Source organism: Vipera berus (assembly GCF_964194415.1).
Source record: "Vipera berus genome assembly, chromosome: 6".
NCBI lineage: Eukaryota > Metazoa > Chordata > Lepidosauria > Squamata > Viperidae > Vipera > Vipera berus.
The window spans coordinates 80,964,789-80,986,298 of record NC_138208.1 but is presented as its reverse complement, the minus strand read 5'-3'; the positions used below and the strand labels follow the sequence as shown (position 1 = coordinate 80,986,298).

General features: G+C 38.8%; 1 protein-coding gene across 1 annotated transcript in view; it reads left to right on the top strand.

Annotated features, from left to right (window-relative positions):
• Positions 1-21,510, top strand: part of LOC308669788 (1-phosphatidylinositol 4,5-bisphosphate phosphodiesterase zeta-1-like) — a gene marked incomplete at both ends in the record, with an annotated part of 50,402 nt that overhangs the window by 1,270 nt on the left and 27,622 nt on the right. Inside the window, 3 exons of the mRNA XM_081330665.1 lie at positions 805-972; positions 2,705-2,936; positions 20,445-20,646. Coding sequence (XP_081186791.1) covers positions 805-972; positions 2,705-2,936; positions 20,445-20,646 — 602 coding nt within the window. The remainder of the gene's footprint in view (positions 1-804; positions 973-2,704; positions 2,937-20,444; positions 20,647-21,510) is intronic.

Here is a 21,510-nt window from a genome sequence, read left to right as displayed (position 1 = left end):
GTAGTATGTCAAGAAGTGCAAAGTAGGGTCCTGCGCTATAGGGAACACCATTTTTTGTACACAGGTGCACATTTAATCCTTTTGTTGAGGATTTCCAGTTTTGATTTATTGTGTGAACTCTTTCGACATTACTCCAATCCTTTGCAACAAGCAAAGCTTCATCTGAATTTAATGGCAGCTTATGGATATCCTTATGTATACTTTTGGTATGTATCCCTAAACTGGGAGTCACTAGGAGTTGGGCAACATGTAAATTTGATATATTACTTACTATTTATTTATTAGATTTTTATGCTGCCTTTATTACTTTATAAGTAACTCAGAGTGGTGAACATACCTAATAACACTCTTTCCTTCTCCTATTTTATCCACAACAACCTTGTGAGGTGGGTTGGGCTGAGGGAGAGAGTAATTGACTCAAAGTCACCCAGTTGATTTTCATGCCTGAACTAGGACTAGAACTCACAGTTTCCTGGTTTCGAGGCAAGCACTTAACCACTCGGCTCTTATTACATATAATGCAGGGAAATTATTATTATAATTTCCATAATTATAAATGTTTTCAAAGAGGATAGGGAAGTTGTTTTTCCATGGGAGGAAAACACCCCTACTATTTTAATTATATTTCACTTAGAACATTGCTGTACAAAGTTATTTTGTTCTTCTAAAGCTGAGCCTAAATGAAATAGATGAATGTAATTAAGTGCATTTGGTCATAGAAATCTTAATGTTAAAAGTCACGAGATTGTCTCTTACTTATTTTCTGAATTACGACTCAATGTTGTCAATATTTTCTGGATTAAGATTGTCAATGTTGTTGAAAGTTCCCTTAATTCACTTTTCTGCACATGGTTCGTGGACATGATTTATGATGAATTTAGAGAAGGCAAGATCAACATAGATAAGACCTTAAAGCTGCTCAATAAGTTTGAAGTCTCTTACGATTATGTTCATGTGAAAAAAGTTTTTAAGGTGAGAAAAACATTATTTTTTTAAAAAAAATGTTTTGTTAAAAATATGTTGAAAACCATTTTCTCAGATGTTGATTGGACCAATTTCTAGATTAAAGTTTTCTTTTGATATGGAAATGTATGTTGTTAGATTTTTTTATCTCACTTTTATTATTTTTATAAATAACTCAAAACAGTGAACATCCCTAATACTCCTTCCTGCCTCTTGTTTTCCCCCAAACAACAAACTTATGAGGTGAGTTGGGTTAAGAAAGTGTATCTGGCTCAAAGTCACCCAGCTGGCATTCATGACTAAGGTGAGACTAGAACACAGAGTCTCCTGGTTCCTAGCCTGGTGCTTTAACCACTAGACCAAAGTGGCTCTGATTATTGATAGGTAACTTTGCTGGATTTATAAGGAGAAGCATTTATTACACATACCATGTTTCCCCAAAAATAAGACCTGGTCTTATATATATTTTGCCTCCAAAAGAGGAACCAGGTGTTATTTTGGGGGGATGTCTTACCCGCTTACCTTAGGACCGTCACAGCTAAGCTTCCCATGCTCCGACATCTGCCTCGCCTCACCGGCCCACTTCTTCTGCAGCCGCTCACCACCGCTCGTGCATGTCGCCCCCGGCCTCCATTTTGCCAACAGAGGCCTTCAGCAAAGGCCTCTGCAGTTGAGAAACGAGATCTGGATTGACAAGCGCAGACTTTCCTGAAGGTGAAACAGGCCGGGGAGCACAGCGCGCGTCAATCCGGAGCTCGTTTCTCAGCTGCAGAGGCCTTTCTGGCAAAATGGAGGCCAGGGGTGACGTGCACGAGCAGCGGTGGGCGGACGCAGAAGAAGTGGGCCGGTAGGGCGAGGCAGATGTCGGGGCGTGGGAAGCTTAGCTGTGGCAGTCCTAAGGTAAGCAGGTAAGACATCCCCCCAAAATAACACCTAGTACCTCTTTGGGAGGCAACAAATATATAAGACCAGGTCTTATTTTATTATTTTGCTGGCAGAGGCCTTTCCTGAAGCAAAATTGGGGGGGGGGCAATGCATGTGAGTGGTGGCGAGTGACCGCAGAAGAAGTGGGTCAGCGAGGTGAGGCAGATGTCGGGGCGTGGGAAGCTGGCTGCAACTGTCTTAAGGTAAGTGGGTGCAGTGTATGTGTAGACTAGCATATTTCTCTGTGTTTTTCAGCTGCATGAGATAAATGAAGATAAATCATTGCATTGCTATGAATTTGACTGTGTTTCAATCCTACCGATTATCAGTTCTCTCCTGCTTTCTTGCATATTTAGGCTTGACATCAGTTTAGAGGTAGTCCTCGACTTATGACCACAGTTGAGGCCCAAATTCCCTTTGCTAAGCAACACTGTTGTTAAGTGAGTTTTGCCCCACGTTATGACCTTTCACAGTTGTTAAGTGAATCACTGCAATTGTTAAAGTTAGTAACCTGGTTGTTAAATCGAATCTGGATTCCCCACTGACTTTGCTTGTCAGAAGGTCGCCAAAGGGGATCATATGACCCCGTCATAAATATGAGTCAGTCACCAAGCATCTGAATTTTGATCGCGTGACCATGGGTTTGCTGCAATGGTCATAAGTGTGCAAAACGATCACAAATCACTTGTTTCAGCGCCGTTGTAACATTGACTTATCTTCAAATGAAAGACAGCTTTCCCAGAGTTCACTTCTTCATCTTATTTATACTGCCTTATGCATATTATTAAACTTCTTCTCTCTCTCTTTTTTTTGGTAGAAAAATGACAAACAGAAGTCTGGACTTATTACCATGGAAGATTTCAGAGCAATCTACCGAATGCTTCTGCACAGACCTGAACTGCTTGAACTCTTCAACAGCTACTCATCAAACAAAAAAGTCCTATCACCAGGAAATCTAGCTGAATTTCTCAGAAAGGAGCAATTTGAGCTTAATGCTAACGAAGGAAGAGCTGTTTCCCTCATTAATCGATATGAGCCCATTCATGAAGGTACCCCAAAATTCTAAAGTTACGATTTAATTCGTGGAACTTCATTTTCTAAGGAAACAATGAAGGCTGAAATAGAAATAATGCAAAACAATTGTCACACTTCTTTAAGAACATACTTTTTTGTTGGAAGAAGTCATTGGTCATTGTTATCACAGCTGTGTCTTCTGTGCCATATGTTTATTTAATAGATCAGAATTGTCATTTTTAAGTGATGTGTAAAAATTTAAAATGTGTACAATCTTTAAAACAACATGTATTATATGTTATGCATGCTTTTATGAATTTAAATTGTATTAATTTATTATACAGTATATAATATGTATTAATTTATTAAACTGCTTCTATGCTAATTAATCGTGTCCTGAGAAGATGATCAGAGAGCTCAGCTTATAAATAAGCTTTATAATTCTCTATTTAAAAATGATTCTTCTATGCATACAATGAGGAAAAACATTGCAACTACGGTAATTAGATTTTTTTGAAAGCATTATGTTTACATTTCTTGTTGAACACTTTGTCTATTTTAAAAGAAAAACACTACAGTATGTATGTTGTACTATATTGTATGGATGCTTCATCTTAGTAAATGTTTCATTCAGATATTAAATGTGACTATAGGAATAACAGTTCAAGTCATTGTAACTTATGAGATTAGCCTTTTGAAACTTTTTTCCCCTGCAGCAGCCCTAGACTGATAATTTTACAGTTCATATTGCAATAGAGGCAACTGGTAAAATGTTGTAAAAATATATATATATCTCAAAGCACCTCAGTGTTTTTGATTAATAGCACAACCTTACATTTGCCTATTAAATGCAATAGGACATAAGCTGAGTTGACATGCCTATGTATACACTTGAATATAATGTTCTAGTAAACCTGTAATGACATAAGAGTTAATGTCTTATATAAATGATTTCTCTTTGCTGTCCAAAATGTACTGCCACCCAGTTAAAAATAACCAACTGATTTATAATAAATTTAAAAAAAGAAGACAAATTTTCATTGGTAAGGGCATTTCAGCTTTCTGTTATTGTGAGACAGCCTCATTACAGCCTCATTACTGGTCACTTATGACCAGTTGTTTAATGACTGAACTTATGACGGACGTCCCTCAGAAGGTACTTATGATCTGTTTCCACACTTCTGATGCCCACCCCGTACACTCACGTGACCGATTTCATGTACTGAACAACTAGCCCGCACTATGGCTGTCTAATATTGTCCTGTGGTCATGTGACTTTCACTTACAATGGCTTTACCGAAAACCAGTGTTTACTTCCAGTTTCGGCAAAAAGGCGCAAAGCGAACAATGGATCTGCTTAATGACCGTGGTGTTTGCTTAATGACTGGAGGTTGCTTAGTGACCATGGTGCTTTTAATGGTGGGCTCCATTATAGTTGTAAATCGATGACTATCTGAAATTGGAATAATATTTGACTTTTTATCACGCTTGGAGGTATTATAGGCAAGCTTACAACACTAACAAAATTAGATATGAATATGTTTCAGTATTACTAAATTGATCATAAATAAAAACACACCAACAAAATCTAAAACATTTCTCAACCCTGTTTTAAGAGTCAAACTGTTTCCCCCCCTTATTTTTTGTACATTAGGCCCTTTAAACTTTATGCAAGTTTTTGTGATTTTGGCACGTACTCAGCTTCACTGATTTCTAAAGTGACTTCATCTAAAAGTTAACCAGTAATTGTAATGTGATGGTGTGCTCATTTAAAACATTGAGGCCAAGTTATATAATCCTTGGGTTTTTAAAAATACTTTTATTTTTAACATTGGGTTGGCCTAAAAATACAGGTAGTCCCCGATTTATGATCACAACTGAGCCCAAATTTTCTGTTGCTAAGTGAGACAGTTAAGTGAATTTTGCCCCATTTTACAACCTTTCTTGCCACAGGTGTTAAGTGAATCACTGAAATTATAAAGTTAGTAACACGGTTGTTAAGTGAATCTGGCTTCCCCATTGACTTTGCTTGTCAGAAGGTCGTAAAGGGTGATCACGTGACCCCGGGACAGAGCAACCATCATAAATATGAGTCAGTTGCCAAGTGTCTGAATTTGATCATGTGACCGAGGGGATACTGCAACAGTCGTAAGCGTGAAAAACAGTCATAAGTCCCTTTTTTCAATGCTGTCATAACTTCTAAGGATCACTAAATGAAGTGTTCTAACTCAAGGACTATCTGTATCATTTTATTTTTCTTACACTGTTTTAAAAAAGCTTGGATGTTCATATTATACAATGATTATGTGTAGAAATATATTTATATACAAAATATTTGCAAAGTTGTTTTTTGTACAGTTTTTACAAAGCCGTATGCGATCTTATGGAACTGTATTTATGGAATTGCATGAATTAACTGATTCCTGTTCTCTCTTGGAGAACTTGTGTGTTTGTATCAATAATGTATATAAATGGTAATAATGAAATAAAAGTATGAACTGTTATACGGTTAATTCCTTCTTTAGCACTAATTCTTGCTACTGTATCTTTATTTGGGTTTTAAATTTAGTAGATGAGCATATTTCTTTTGCTCACTTACATGACAATAAACAAAACTACTACACTGGGTGGAAGCTTTAATCTGTATTTCTGTTATTGTAAACTCCTGCCTGTCCAATTAGCTTGTTGCAGTAAGTGTCACATTCCCATCCTTTACCATGGCTTAATTTTAAAAAAAGTAGTCAATACATTGATCATTAATACTACTGATTACCATAACTGTTCTTGATATAAAGAGCTGTTATAATACTAGCCTATGACATCCAGATTAGTCCACTGCACTGCCTTGTCACAGAAACCTATCATAATATCCGCACTTCATTGCTAGTTCTGGCTTTTGTGACCATCCTCCTCAAACGAACTCACGCAACATCGAAACAATTGTTATAGGTTACCGCCAATCTGTGAAATTAGGTATTTTATAGAATGCCTAGGAAAATCCATAGAATGCCAAAAATGGAACGTCAAAAGTGTGTAATGCTTAATATGTCACATACTTCCTAGGCATTCTGTGCAATGCCAAAAGGCAAACTGGAAAAGTATAAACTATTTCCACTAAAGTGCCGTTCTAGCTTTCCTTATTGCAACAAGTAAATTCTGTAAGGAAGTCCTGTATTTTATTTTTGCATTTTTTTTCTATCGTTTTCATATACATCTTTTCAATAAACCCTAACCCTTTCCATGGCTCTCTTTTCATACTTTGCCTAAATAGTCCTTCTCATTCTGCAGAACGCCTGGGTATCACATACAATGCCTGGTGTCCATGGAGGTCATCCAGGTCATGGTTATCCCAAAGGTGCTTTTTCACGAGGCAACAGGACTTTCTTGTTTTTCTTTGAAGACATTACACTTCTCATCCAAGAAGCTTCTTCAGCTCTGACAGGATGGTGGGGGAAAGGAAGGATTTATATTCCTTGCAGAGAGCGGGGTCGTTTCCATTCTTTTGGAGAGTGGTTGAGGTCATTTGGAGGTTTACCTGTGTCCTCAGGGTCACCTGAGCAGTGCAAATGAGTGGGGAGCCTTCTTGGCCGCAGGATGTTTTTTTTCCTCTCCTGTGTCCCTCCGCTGTTGAAGACAGACACACAGGCTGTTGGGGAGGAGTCTGTGTTGTCTGCATCTCAAACTGAAGCGCAAATGGTTCCTGTAGTCTGCACCATACAGTCAAAGCCAAAGACGCTTCTTGGAGGAGAAGTGAACCGTCTTCAGAGAAAAACAAGAAAGTCCAGTTGCCTCCTGAAAAAAAAAACACCTTTGGGACAGACAATGCCTAGGAAAAGTATAAAGCATGCTACGATAACAGACATAAAATGCCTTTAAAAAGTCACACATTCTATAGATTTCCTATAGAATTCCTATACGACGCCAGGTTTTCACACATTGCTGGTAACAGATATATATAAAAAAATCAACAAGAAGGGTTAGGCGGTACATTGTTTCATCCATACCTTTTATATTTCAAATGAAGTTTGCAAGATTCCCTGTTAGAAGTAGCATTCGTGGCCATTCCCATATTCCTGATTTAGCAGCTATATTATGATATTTTTTTAATGTACATGCTACAGGAAGCAGGCAACAATCAGCTCCACTTTGTGTAATGATTTATACCTGCTGAATAAAATACGATTCAGCTGATTACGAGGTATATCACCATTGCACTCTGGGTTCCTTTCTGACAATGGTTACTTGGCCACATGTTTTTCGACGGGAATAAAAGTAGGTCAGAAAAATCAACTGTTGCAATAGGAAAGATTGAGTGTTTCACCAATAGGACTGTTTTATACAAATATCCAAGGGACGCGGTGGCTCAGTGGGTTAGGACACTGAGCTTGTCGATCAGAAAGTCGGCAGTTTGGCGGGTCAAATGAGTGCCTGTTACTCGTCCCAGCTTCTGCCAACCTAGCAGTTCGAAAGCACGTAAAAATGCAAGTAGAAAAATAGGGACCACTACGGTGGGAAGGTAACAGCGTTCCGTGCGCCTTTGGCATCTAGTCATGCCGGCCACATGACCACAGAGACGTCCTCGGACAAGCGCTGGCTCTTCGGCTTTGAAACGGAGATGAGCACCGGCCCCTAGAGTCGGAAACGACTAGCACGCATGTGCGGGGGAACCTTTACCTTTATACAAATGTCCATATGAAAATACAGCAGAGTTAGAAAGCTTAGGTAAATAAAAAAAACCTGATGCATGGGCTATAGAGCTGTTTCCAATTCAATTCATAATTGGGAACTTAGACAACAATTGGATTTCTTACATTCATTGATTTTATTGGGACGATGTGCTTAGCATTCCACCTGAAACCTTCCCTTTAAGGCTTGAAAGGGGTTCTGCTTAACTCTAGCTTTATTGAGCTTTTTCTGCTAATGATAAACAATCACAAATGCCTTCTGTCCATTTGAAAAAAACAACAACTAAGTAGTTCACTGGGAAAGCGATGGCCTTCAATCTGCTGGGTCCCTTGTTATTCTTTCCAGCCCCACAGACTATTGGAAGGAAATTATGCTAAGATTGTGGGGTTTTGGGTGTCCACCAGCAGGATAACTCCAAAATCAAACAATGAGACCAGATTTATTGGTGGAGGAAGCTAAAAAGGAGAAGATGGACTTTGAAAACATAGTCCAGATGTGGCTGTGGAAAATAACCTCCCAGAAAAAAGAATTCCCCAGTGTTAGGAACTTGGAACGTTGGTCTGTTTTAAGCCTTCTTCCTTGCCTTCTTCCTTCTCAATCAAATTTATAAGCTGCCCAGCATTTCCCAGTGCACAATAATCACACAAGGACAACACATTGTTTCATCAAAAGAATACACAGATGCTTCCTATAGCCACTGTTAGTAAAAGGGTTGGAATTGGGGAGAATTACAGAATGAAACCAACTACATCAGAATTTTCCAAACTGTTTCACCAAAACTTGATAGGATTCATCAAAGACTAAGGTCAACCCTCTATGCTCCAACCCTCTATGCTCAGGCACAGCAGGAACATCCATAACATTTTTTCCTAAGGTACAGCAGAAAGGACAGAAATGAAGGCCATCACCTTCACCTACAAAAACCACCTTGGTTGTGCTGAGTTCTCCTTCAAAAAAACATCACAGCTGTTACTGGGGCCCTGTTTTCCTTGCTTTCCACAAATTCAGTCCTGCCTTTAGTTTGAGACTGGTATAAGATAAACAGGCCATACCAATACATAAAATAGTAGACTCCATACCTCACACCAGGCTTAAGTCTAGGAAACCAATCTGGGATAACATACCCACAGCCTTACGATATAGATGAAGGATGGTGATTAAAATAGGCGACTTTTAATAACCATAACCAAACAGATCATACAGATCCAACAAAACCACTTCCAGAATGCAGCCCCCCCCCCCAAAATACGGAGCCACCTGAATAGACTCAGAACAGGCAAAGCTCTTTAAGTGGGGAATGGCTGAGAGCCCACAGTGTGACTGTGGTGCACCAAAACAAACGATAACACAAATGTTTCCTCAGGAAACTTCAAGGCAACTGGGATGGTCACACCATAGCCACATCAGAAGCAGTTAGATGGTTATCTTCCTTATATAACAAACTATAATTCCATCCCATTGTGACTTTATGGTGCCATATTATGGGGATTTTATTATGGTTTTATCTTAATTTAGAATTTTATCTCATATATTGTATTGTCCACATACTATTATGTGTGTGTGTGTGTGTGTGTGTGTGTGTGTGTGTGTGTGTGTGTATGTACAAAAAGGTAAAGGTTTCCCTGTCAGATGAGTTCAACTCTAGGCATGGTGCTCATCTCCATTTCTTTTTTTAAATAATAATTTAATAATTTAATTTAATAATTTTATTTATATACCGCGCTTCTCCCGAAGGACTCAGGGCAGTGAACAGGGCAGATATATAAAAAATACAAAAATACAAAGGTTAAAAAGAATTAAACATATGCCCAACTAAAAACAATATTGCCTCCAATATTTTATTATTTTTTTATAATCACAAATCCTTAATATTTTATCAGCAACATATTGACTGGGTTTCAATGTTTAGCTTACTAATACATGTTAAACTCCTTTCTCTCTACCTCGTTTTTCTAGCCATTGATAAAAGGTATCCCATGTTCTAAAGTATTCTGAATCTTCTTTCTCTTTCATTTTCAGTGTCAGTCTCTCCCATTTCTGCACAGTCTAAGATTTTCTTAACTATCTCTTCCTCCACTGGTAGTTCTTCATCTTTTCAATGTTGAGCAAATACAATTCTCGCTGCAGTTAACACTTGTGACATTAAGTATACACATCTCTGTTTCTTGACTGAGGGAGCCAGCGTTGTCCGAAGACACTTCTGTGGTCATGTGGCCAGAATAACTTATGCGCCATAGGTGCACGGAACACTGTTATCTTCCCACCGAAGTGGTACCTGTTAATCTACTTGCATTTGCATACTTTCAAACTGTTAGGCGTGCAGGAGCTGAGGCAAGTAACGGGAATTCACCCTATTGCATGGACAACCTAGGCCAGGCATGTCAAATTGCCGGCCTGCGGGCTGGATGAACTACACCGAAACCGTGCCCACCCCATTGCCGGCAATGGGGAAAAAGTCACGATATGTCATGCAACATCACGTGAGGTCACAAGTTTGACATTGCCTGACCTAGGCTATCAGCTCTCCAGCCGACAGCATCTTTTAATCACTGAGCCATTGTGCCTCTGTATATGTATGCATATACATATATGTATATATGGAGCAAGGGACGCGGTGGCTCAGTGGGTTAGGACGCTGAGCTTGTCGATCAGAAGATCGGCAGTTTGGCGGGTCGAATCCTGAGTGCCGCGTAGCAGAGTGAGTGCCTGTTACTCGTCCCAGCTTCTGCCAACCTAGCAGTTCGAAAGCACGTAAAAATGCAAGTAGAAAAATAGGGACCACTCCGGTGGGAAGGTAACAGCGTTCCGTGCGCCTTTGGTGTCTGGTCATGCCGGCCACATGACCACGGAGACGTCCTCGGACAAGCGCTGGCTCTTCGGCTTTGAAACGGAGATGAGCACTGGCCCCTAGAGTCGGAAACGACTAGCATGCATGTGCGGGGGAACCTTTACCTTACCTATATATGGAGCAGTGGGCTAATGCCTCCTTAAGTAACACCAGCTGCCTGCAATTAGTGCAGGTTCGCATCCCACCAGGCTCAAGGTTGACTCAGCCTTCCGTCCTTCCGAGGTAGGTAAAATGAGGACCCAGATTGTTGGGGGCAATAAGCTGACTTTGTAATAATGCCGCTTGGCGGGGGCCGAAAGCCCTAATAAGCAGGCATATACATAGAATGAAGGCTATTGCTAAGCACATTGGTTTGTGCTTAAATTGTAAGCCGCCCTGAGTCTTCGGAGAAGGGCGGGATATAAATGGGATTAAAATAAAATAAATAAAATAAATATTTATTTGATGATGTTTCACTTAAACTAATATTTGCACATCAGTGATTGCATGACCTCTGTAGATGCCATACACTAACTAAAATAAATAAATAAAAGCCCTGCCTTGCTCCCTTTCCTGGAGCAAGGCCAAATGGATGTTTTAGGCAGACACGGGCTTCCTTCTTGGGCGGTGATTCTCACTACGGACAGGCAGCAATTGGGACCTGTTTCTTTTACTGCTGATTTCCTATGGTGAGAGCTTTTTGCAACTCGAAAAAGGGCTCAGGGAATTTTTTCTTTGAAAAGTAACAAGTTCAATTGCCTGAAAAACTTTGAAAATCCTTGATTTAGGTAACAACAACACATAAAAGAGAAATCCTTCTAGAAGGCATAAATTGCTGACTCCAGATGTGCAAAAATCTTAAATGAGATTAATTTCAACACTTTTTCCTGACCCCTCAGAACAGTATTTGGCATAATTTACTGTTTGCTTTAGCACACTCAGGTTTTGAAGTTTTATCATCTCTGAAAGTGCTTAGACCTGCTGCTACTCATGCTAGCAATAACAAGCACTCCTAAAGTAAGTAAAGTTGTACAGCCTTACCCAATCTAATAAATTTCAAATTTGTGCTGTTATTCCCCCATAATTCCCAACCATGACCTGTTTGCTGTGCCTATTGTGGAAATTGGTTTCACCAATATTGGAACCAGTAAAGTAAAGTTTGGTATGCCAAAAAGTTTACTACTATAGGATTTGTTACCCTTAGCAATACAGGTAGTCCTCACGTTATGACCGTCATGGAACCTGCCCATTATGGTCATAAGTCAGAATGGTCATTAAATATATGATTGTTTTTGCAGTGGTTGTTATGAGAAAGGAGCAGTCATAAGTGCAAACGCCACAGTTGTTAATTGTGCTATTGTTTACTCTTTGCTATATAGCATGGTTTTGCCAAAAACCAAAAGAAGTGCAGGTTTTCAGCAAAAACATTCTAAGAGGCAGCCATAATATGACTGTGAGGCCTGCAAGTGCCTATACGTGTGGCCATGTTGTCGCACACCCAACACGATCACGTGACCACAGAGGGGGATGGGAGAGCAATGGTTGGAACTTTGAATCCAGGTTTTCTTTCCCCAGGTAGGTTATAACTTCAAACAGTTGCTATGTCGTACGTTGAGGACTATCTGTGTGATTCTTTCTTACTTACTTCTCTCTTTTGTCATACTTATAAATTTAACAATCATACCAGGATTCGGACAACAGTGAAAAAAGAATGCCTTATGGTGCTTCGAATTAAATGTAGGAAGTACAGAAGAAGGAAATGGAAGGAATGGTAGTGGTAAATAGGGATTAGATATTTTATTATTTCTGGTGCATGTGGGCAATCAGATCTGGACTTCAAAAACCTAAGTAACCACTAAAAGATAGCAAAGAGGGGAAGGGAATCCTCCCTCTTCGTTGTGACCTGCCGATTATCCGAAATTTTTATGCAGACCAGATTTGGTAGCCATAATTGAGAACCACTGTGGTTATCGTTATTTACCAAAATATTTCACCTTTCTTTTTAAAGGACTCATATATTATCAAGAGTGGAAAATCAAGTTTAAGGGGTTTCAGTGGTCTGTAACTCCAAAGAAATAAACTCGCAGAGCGACGCCAGGTTTGAAGGGAAAGTAGGGAAAATAGAGAAAAACATTGCCTCCCTTCCCATTTTTTCTGTTAAAGGATTTTCTTCCTTTGAAGCCAACGGGAGGAACTGATCTCCATTAGCTTTAGGTGAAGTGCAATGAAATTTCTTTATCAGTGCAGGGATGGACTGGAGGCTACGGAAAGCAGGTGTTTGGGGGATTTTTTTTAAAAAAAACAGATATTAAACTATTAAGGAAAAAAAGGACCTAGGGTAAAAATATCTAGTTTTGAGGCTCACAGGTTGCCAAGAAAAGTTGGGTACCTACAGTATAATGTGTCAAACCATGGACTTCTCTCTTTTTGTCCTGTTGCTATAGGAATCTAACCATTGTGATTTTATGATCTTGTTAAACCCGAGCAACTGTATTTTCTCCAGCACTTCTTGCTTATTCAAATCAAGGCTTAGTGCAATCTGTGAATCTAAAGTCTTACCTTAACTGGCAATTGTGTTGATGTTTCCAGAGTCCCCCCCCCCCCAGGCTGATCTGAGATCAAAAGAAGTCTGGTAGCACCTTTTCGAGTAACATTTTTTATTAAGAGGCATAAGGTTTGGGGGAGTGTGTGTGTGTGGGGAGCTACAGTTCACAGACTGTGAAGTTGTGGTTGAAACTGATGTAGGATTTAAGATGGATGAAGCGAAGACAAGGCAATTCTACAGATGGAGGTTATGTGTCAGAGAGACTACATGTACTTTATCAATTAAAAATATGGTAATGTGTTGAAAACCCATTGTTTTCATTGCTGGTCTGAAAAGGTGCTACTAGACTCCTGATTCCATACGATCTTGAGAATGTTGCAAACATCAAAAATATGAAACATGGTCATAAGTCACTTTTTTCCAACAAAGTTGTAACTTTGAATGGTCACTAAGGGTTTGAAGTCGAGAACTCCCTGTATTAAGGATATATCTTGAAAGTCTGAAAGTATTTCTCTCCCCAACTTGCTTTTACAAAAATCCAAAAATCTAAGGAGAGCCCTTTCTGAGTCTTTCGCCACAGCCCCATTTATTCTTCTGGCTTAACTGACCATTGTCTAGTCTGCGGGTCTTCCTCCTGTTTCATTCAAGATCATTCTCACATACCATTGTATTAACTGACTTACAACAGGACTTAAAATGTATTTGTTATTCAGTAATTACGTTTACGTGTCCGCTCACCTCATTGAAAGTAACCCTAATGCAAAATGATCTAACTAGGTTTGTTCTCCTAAAGTAGCTATTAAAATAAACCCTTTTCTGGCTTTACAGAATTAAACTAATCCCAAAGTAGCAGATTCACATCATTCTAGGGGACAATATTCCCCAGAGATTTATTTTTTTAAAAAACTTTCTGCAAACTGCTAAAATCCTGGTTGTTCCTTCAAGCTTAGGGCTAGGAGGGTGGTTGAGTCCCTTTGAAGTGGTTTTTTTTTTACAGTTTGTGTTTTTGATTCTGTCTTCTGGTCATTTGTCTTCTCCCCCCCCTTGATATGCTTTCTTTTAATTGTTTTATCTGTAAGCCACCCGGGGTTGCTATGGAGTTGGATAGCCTTGAAATTGAAATAAATTTTAAAAAGCATGCTTGGCTACCTAAAAAGGAAACAGTATTACATAAAATCAAACTTCTTAGGTTGTGCGAATGCAGGGGCTCCTGTGTGACAGAGATAGCACCATCTCTTTGTCTGTAGAAGCTTTCTGATCACTAGGGCCAAAGGCAAGAGCAAGGTTGTGAGATGGGTCTTTATCAGTTGTCCTTCTGGCTGTTTTTCATCTGTCAGTGAATCTTTGGGTTTAAAAAAAACAGCAGAAAACCTCCTACCTCTTTCTCCCTCTCTCTCTTTTGTGCTTCCCTCTGTTCAAGATGTAGTTTGGGCAGGAGGACTCCTCCACTGTCTTTCATTTCTAATGCAGTGAATGCCTACTAGCATTCGAAAAAACAGAATAACAGAGATGGGAGGGACCTTGGAGATCTTATAGTTCAACCCTTTGCTCAAACAGAAAATCCTATGCCATTTCAGACAAATGGTTGTCCAATCTCTTCTTAAAATCCTCCAGTGATGGAGCACCCACAGCTTCTGGAGGCAAGCCATTCCACTGATTAATTGTTCTAACTGTCAGGAAGTTTCTCCTTAGTTCTAGGTTGCTTCTCTCCTTGATTAGTTTCCACCCATTGCTTCTTGTCCTGCCTTCTGGTGCTTTGGAGAATAGGTTGACCCCCTTTTCTTTGTGGCAGCCCATTGGATGTTGAAACAGTGCTAGCATGTCACCCCTTGTCCTTCTTTTTATTAATTCATGCAACTGTTCTTTTAGCCTCCAGTCCCCTAATTGTCTTTGTCATTCTTCTCTGCACTCTTTCTAGAGTCTCATCATCTTTTTTTTTGTATTGTGGAACCAAAAGTGGATGCAATATTCATCCAGTCTTACCAAGGCATTATAAACACTTCATGTGATCTTGATTCTATCCCTCTGTTAATGCAGCCTAGAACTGTGTTGATCTTTTTGTCAGCTGCAGCACACTACTGGCTCCTAATTAAGTGATTGTGAACTAGGATTCCAAAATCCTTCTCACAATTTTTACTATTGAGCCAGGTACCACCTATTTTATATCTGTGCATTTTGCCTAAATGCAGAACCTTACTTTTCTCACCACTGAATTTCATTTTGTTAGATGGGGCCCAGGGTTCAAGTCTGTCGAGATCCTTCTGTATTTTGAGCTTATCTTTTGGAACAGGGGGTCTTCATACTTGGCCCTTTTATCACTGGGAGTTGAAGTCCACAAGTCATAAAAGTCCACAAGTCATAAAAGGGCCAAGTTTGAAGACCCCCTGTTCTGGAGTGTTGGCTATTCCTGCTAGTTTGGTGTTGTCTGCAGATTTGATGAGTTCCTTTTTCATTCCCTCAACTAAATCATTTATAAAGATATTGAGGAGTACTGGGCCCAAGACGGATTCAGTAATAGTTGCAATGAGGCATCTGAATTATGTATTATTAATATTTCCTTTTTCAGTGGGTAAGTAGTAGAGAAGATATGCACTTCAAGGTTGCACTGTTGGATCCTTAATGTTTTCTGAGCATGGCTGTTTTCTTGCACAAGTTCAACACTTGGCTAGTCATTGCAAAGGAGAGTTTCCCTGTCAGTCTTCTTCTCTGATAGTTCCTTGGTTAGGGTCTTATTTCTTCCTTGATTTTTTCTTCTGCTTAATGGGACTTTAACTACTAGGGATGTTATGTTTCCACATAAGCATGAAATAGCACCAGGTAAACAATATTAGCTAACTGAGAAATGAACTATCTGCAGGAAAACAAACAAGTTCAGAGAACTTAAATAGTGCTGCTTAATTATTTGATCATCTTTTAGATTCAGCATTTGCTCAGGAGCTCATTTCTAATACCTTCTGAATCCAAATCTCTAATGCTAACTGGCCAGGTTGTGCGATGGATAAAAATGGACTCTAGGCAGCTTTTCTGTTTTTTGGGCTACCATTTCCCTTGATCCTTGTGCACGGTTGGCAGGAGACGTCTAGCCTTCAACAAGTTCTAAGATGATTTTGCTAGGAAGATAGAACTGGGATACTGCTGCAGGAGCAGAGAGAGATAAAGGTTGGAACTGTGTAGTGCTCCAGATTAGAGATATAAATGTAGCACTATACATACATGTTTACATTATACTACCCTCCAGGGAAAGACATAGCTGCTTTAAAGAGCTGTAGACAAATGCTATATTTGCATTTCCAGCAGATTCTGAAACTTGTTTTGAACTTGTAGCAAATTCCTGAACCATTGCGTAGCCTGAATAACCTAGATATAAAATATCTAGGTGTTATCTGTTACTTGAGCAGTGCTCTGCTTTGCTTTCTTATTCTGTTAAAATATAGCAGGGGAAGGTAGTTTTCATATCAAAGTATACATCCTCTCTTGCGGCTTCCAAGCTCTCAGCTACATCTAGCCCAATTCTGAACCTTGGGCTCAGTGTGACTTGCAAAAACGGAGACAATTCTTTTCCTGCTAAACAATACTATAGGGTTTGGAGTGATTCTGTTTCCCTCAGTGTCTGAACTTTATTGACAAAATAAACCACTGTAATTGGTGTAATGGGTGGAACTCTGGATTGTAGCCCTGAATAAGTCAACATTCTGTGTGACATACACTTTGACTATTACAAACTTAATCTGGTATCCAGAATATTCTCAGCTTTTTGCAAAAGTATTGGATCAATGGTTCACAGCTAAAGAAACTTCAAGAGACATGAATCAAAAGGAATTGGAGGTGATAAGGGTCATGAAAGTAAGAGGGTACTTGGGTTTAAAACACAATTCAGGCTTCCAATATCATTTTGAAGCACAATTGTGTAACAAATGGAATCAATACAAAGTTTTAAAAAACAGGGGAGGGACAGAAATAGAGAAGAGATTTCCCGTAATGGATATAGCCCATGGTGTTGGGATTATGCCTTTTGGTGTAACAAGCCAGTCTGTCACTTGCAGGCACAATTTATTTTCAAGGAGAGAAGAATAAAAAGGGGATACTTTTTGAAATGTATCTCAGTAAGAGGGGAAAAAACACACTAAGCTGCATCGAGGAGGTGGAAGTGAAAAGCATAGAGATAAAAAAAGCATATTGAGCACAATGAACAGATAAAAAATAATAATCTAGGTTGGGATATGGAAAGAAATTGCTTGAAGAAAAGGATAAAAAGTACCAAGATCAATAAAACTATACATTAAGAAATGAAACTGTGAATGTTTTGAAAATTATTTGAGGAGATGCTTCAGAACGTGTAGGCAGGCAAGACCAGCATCTCTTTAAAGCAGCTACTTTTGGATGATGAATTCTAGAAAAACTAAAAAAATTATTAGCTTTAAGAAGTCGACTCTTTTGAATAACCATGTCTTTAATGCAACTCATTAAATTCATTAGCATGTCTCCTTAAATGAGCTTCATCATTAAAACAACCACATCTTTAATGTGGCTCATTAAAGTAGCTGCCTTTTTACAGATTTACCTGCTTTAGAGAGATGCTGTATTTTTGCCCCCCTGCATTTGGGACCCACTCTTCTGAATAATTTTTTAAAACATGTACAATCCTAAAAAAATAAAAATAAGAGCAGGCTAATTTTAGATTTGGTAAAAAGAGCTTTAGACAGAAGCAATGCAATTTTAACCAATTAAAAATATGCATATCACAGAAACTAAACACTTCTTATCTGGAAAGCTAATTCAATTAAGAATTTATTGGTAATATATTAACTGTTAAAAATAATTATAAAGTTGTTATTACATTGTTGGCACACAGCCACATTCAGATTTAAAATGGAGGAAAAAAGGGACTAAGAAACTGCTCAGTGATATCCATGAACATCACTGGGGAAAAAAAGGGCAAAAAGGCACATGGACAGGAGGAATGACCCATCTTGTCTCTTTTGCTCCTCTGCTTCCCTGTGGAAGCTACTCTTTGTTAAGCCCCATGTAGCCAGTCAAGAAGCAAGAACTAAACAGACTTCAGAAAAGTCTCCTTTAATGCCACTCAAGGGTAAATGGAAAACTGAAGAACTAAAGAAACCCCAGCGTCGTTTATCTTAATTAAGGCAGAATTTCTTTCTTTTTTTTATTGAAAAGTTTTAGAATACATTTTGGAATACAAAAAACCCCCCTCTCCCCCTCCCCTCCCCCCAGCCCTCCCCAACCCTCCCCTCCCCGACTTCCCAGAGCTAAATACAGGGTATAAAAATACAAACAAACATAATCTAAAATATGCAAACAACAATAAAATATTAAATTCTATCGCACTTTAACTCTTAGTAAAATAACTACAAGCTAATTATACATCATATAAATCCACTACTTATTCAAATGCTAAGTGAAACTTTTTAGTCCCATATTTATTCTGAATATAATCAATCCATCTCTTCCACTCCACAGTGTATCTCTGTTGCGATTGATCTTTCAAATACGCTGAAATCTTTGCCATCTCCGCCAAGGTAGAATTTCTGAATGATTTGAAACACTTCTTCTTATGCTTCTTCCCACTTGATCTAAGTTCTATCTGACTCACCTTTAATCAGTTGATTATTTACCACTACTCTCCCTTCCACTCTTTCCCAGCCTCAACACACTCTCTTACACACTCTCTTACTCTTAACACTTAGAAGCCTAACACAGCAGAACGGAGGTAGTGAGGATGTCACATTTATCATCATTAAAAGAGCTATTTTCACATTCTCTGCTCTGTGGTGGCTCCATTCTGTTGCTTGCCTACAACCTTTGCCTTTCCTAGAGAATCAATGAACTGAGCTAATATTTCGGCACTCAATCATCCCGGGGTCTCTAAGCTGTGGAAAGTTATCTTTGGGCTGCAAAGAATTGAAAGGGCATTTTCTAGAATCCACACAGGGAAAATCTGTCTCTTATGTGATTGTCAACATGCTGCATGAGCTGAGAGTACAGAAGTATCATCAGGATACAGTCTATGAACACCATCTTGATTTTTTTTTAACCACACCTTGTGGACACGTTTGTGAGGTTATCTTGTGGAACAAACCTGAGTGAAATATTAAGTCATCGACCACACTCTTTGCAATAGGGATGTTTTTTTTTTGATAAACTACATCTATAATTCAAAGATGTATCTGAGTCAGAAGAATATCTGAGTCAGATGAAGAAAGATAAATGGTTCCATTAAACAAATAGGAAAATAAGAGAGTGAAAACCTTTTTGATGTTGGCCCTGAAAAGCTATATCTCCTAGCCTGAAAACACGGTAGCAGTAAATCTCAGTTTAAGGCCAGCAACATTTCTATGTCTTCTATGCTGCAAGAGACAGTTATTAATGGTGGAACAACTGAGCTGGTTTACCCAACAAGCTAAATGACAACTCCAAATTATCAAACTCCACTTCACCAGCAATATCTACAAGCAGGGCCAATGATGGGACCAGGATCATACCATTGCAATATGACTACTTCATGATATCACACTCGAGTTTGAGAAAGCCAGAGTTGTGTCACAAGAGTGAGATGCCCTTTTCCTTGTTGGAAAAAATGCTTTGAATCCTCTGAGCCTATCTGTTGTTCGGGTCACATGCTATGCTGAAATAATTATGACTTAATGTGATGTCTTGCTTCAGACAAGATATTAATGGCGTATCTGGGTTTCCCATAACAGGGAGAATCAAAATTACCAAGGGCCAATTTAGCTTTAGAGAAATATATTGAGAGAAACAAGGCACTGCAGAGAAAGGTTATGTATTAGCTTAGTGTTTCTCAACTTTAGCTACTTTAAGATGTGTGGACTTCAATTTCCAGAATTCCCTAGCCAACATAACTGGCTGGGGAATTCTGGGAGTTGAAATCTAGATATCTTAAAGTTTCTAAAGTTGAGAAACACTGTATAAAAGAGAACTTCCCTCAATGTTTCAAAGAAACTATTGTGGTTGCCCCAAATAAAGAATTTTGTTTTTCAACACTACTATATTTTTTTTATTTTTTTTAATTTTAATTCCATTTATATCCCGCCCTTCTCCGAAGACTCAGGGCGGCTTACAAGCTTAGCAGTAGCCTTCATTCTATGTATATGCCTGCTTATTAGGGCTTTCATACACCCCCCAAGCGGCATTATTACAAAGTCAGCTTAATTGCCCCCAACAATCTGGGTCCTCATTTTACCTACCTCGGAAGGATGGATATAAGCCTACGAAAGAACTATGCCTGGTTCCATGTCCATATTTGGTTAAACTAACTAGAATTTTTGCAGGTCTCCTGATTGGACAAGACTTATGTAGGGTTTAATGACATGAAATAAAGTAAGCCTTAATGTGCAATTTAAGAACTGGTGAAATGATATGTGGACCATTTCTACTCTGCCTAGTTTCACTTGGAACATAAATCTGAAAAACTGAGCTTGTTTCTTTTAATTCCACCACCACCTTTAGCGAGAAGCCAGAAGGAGATGACCATCGAAGGCTTTATACGATTCATGCTGTCAGAAGAGTGTAGTATATTCAAAATGGAGAACAAAACAGTTTATCAAGATATGAGTTTCCCGCTGTGCGATTACTTCATATCGTCTTCACACAACACTTACCTTATCCAGGACCAGCTAATAGGGCCAAGTCATCTGTGGGGCTATGCCAAGTATGTACTTCTCTTGGGAGAGAAAGAAGGAATGGTGGATAGAAGTCTAAAAGGAAGCTGCTCAAAAATGATAGCTACACCAAACCCCCAAATCTGTATAGAATAATGAAAAGGATTACCTGTTTTATTCAGGTATTCCTTTTCTCTATTTTAACCTTGCTTGCACCTGTGTCAGAAACACTGCGGCACTTGTCCTGGGGTCATGTGGGTTGAAAGAAGTAGCCGGTGACATCACCATTGCCCAGGGAACACCCAATTGGGGGCTCCTTTCATTTCCCCACAGGAGCTGGAGGAAAGGACGGGAGCTCAACCCCGCCCCAAGGCAGCACTTGTACCTCAAATGTGGGCTCACTAATCTCCATCCCTGCATCCTACCCAAGTAATCCACCATGCTCTTTTTCTCTTCTAACCAAGACAGAACCTTGATATATGTACTTATGCAAACATTTATGGAATATGCCATAATATCTAATGCTATTATTTGAAATAAGCTACTTAATTGAATATCTAAGACTTTCTTAACTATTCTTGTAATTTATTAAGCTGAAGGTAGACTAATTAGTCATTTCCCCCCACTGAAATAAATGGGATAAATACAGTAAGTCATAATTAATAAGTAGGTCAATTTTAATCTGTTTTAATTTGATTTCTAACCTGTCTGAATATTTCATGTATTGGGTAGTTGTTATATTATTGGTTAATATTATCTCCCTCTTACTACATTGTTGGTTTTAGAATGCTGTTCTGATCTAATAATTGTAAATTTCTTTGTTTGGGTATTATTTTTATTACAGAAATTATATTTTGAAGCTTTATTTAATATATTGTTACTATTTTTCAAGATGAATGCATCACTGATTTATT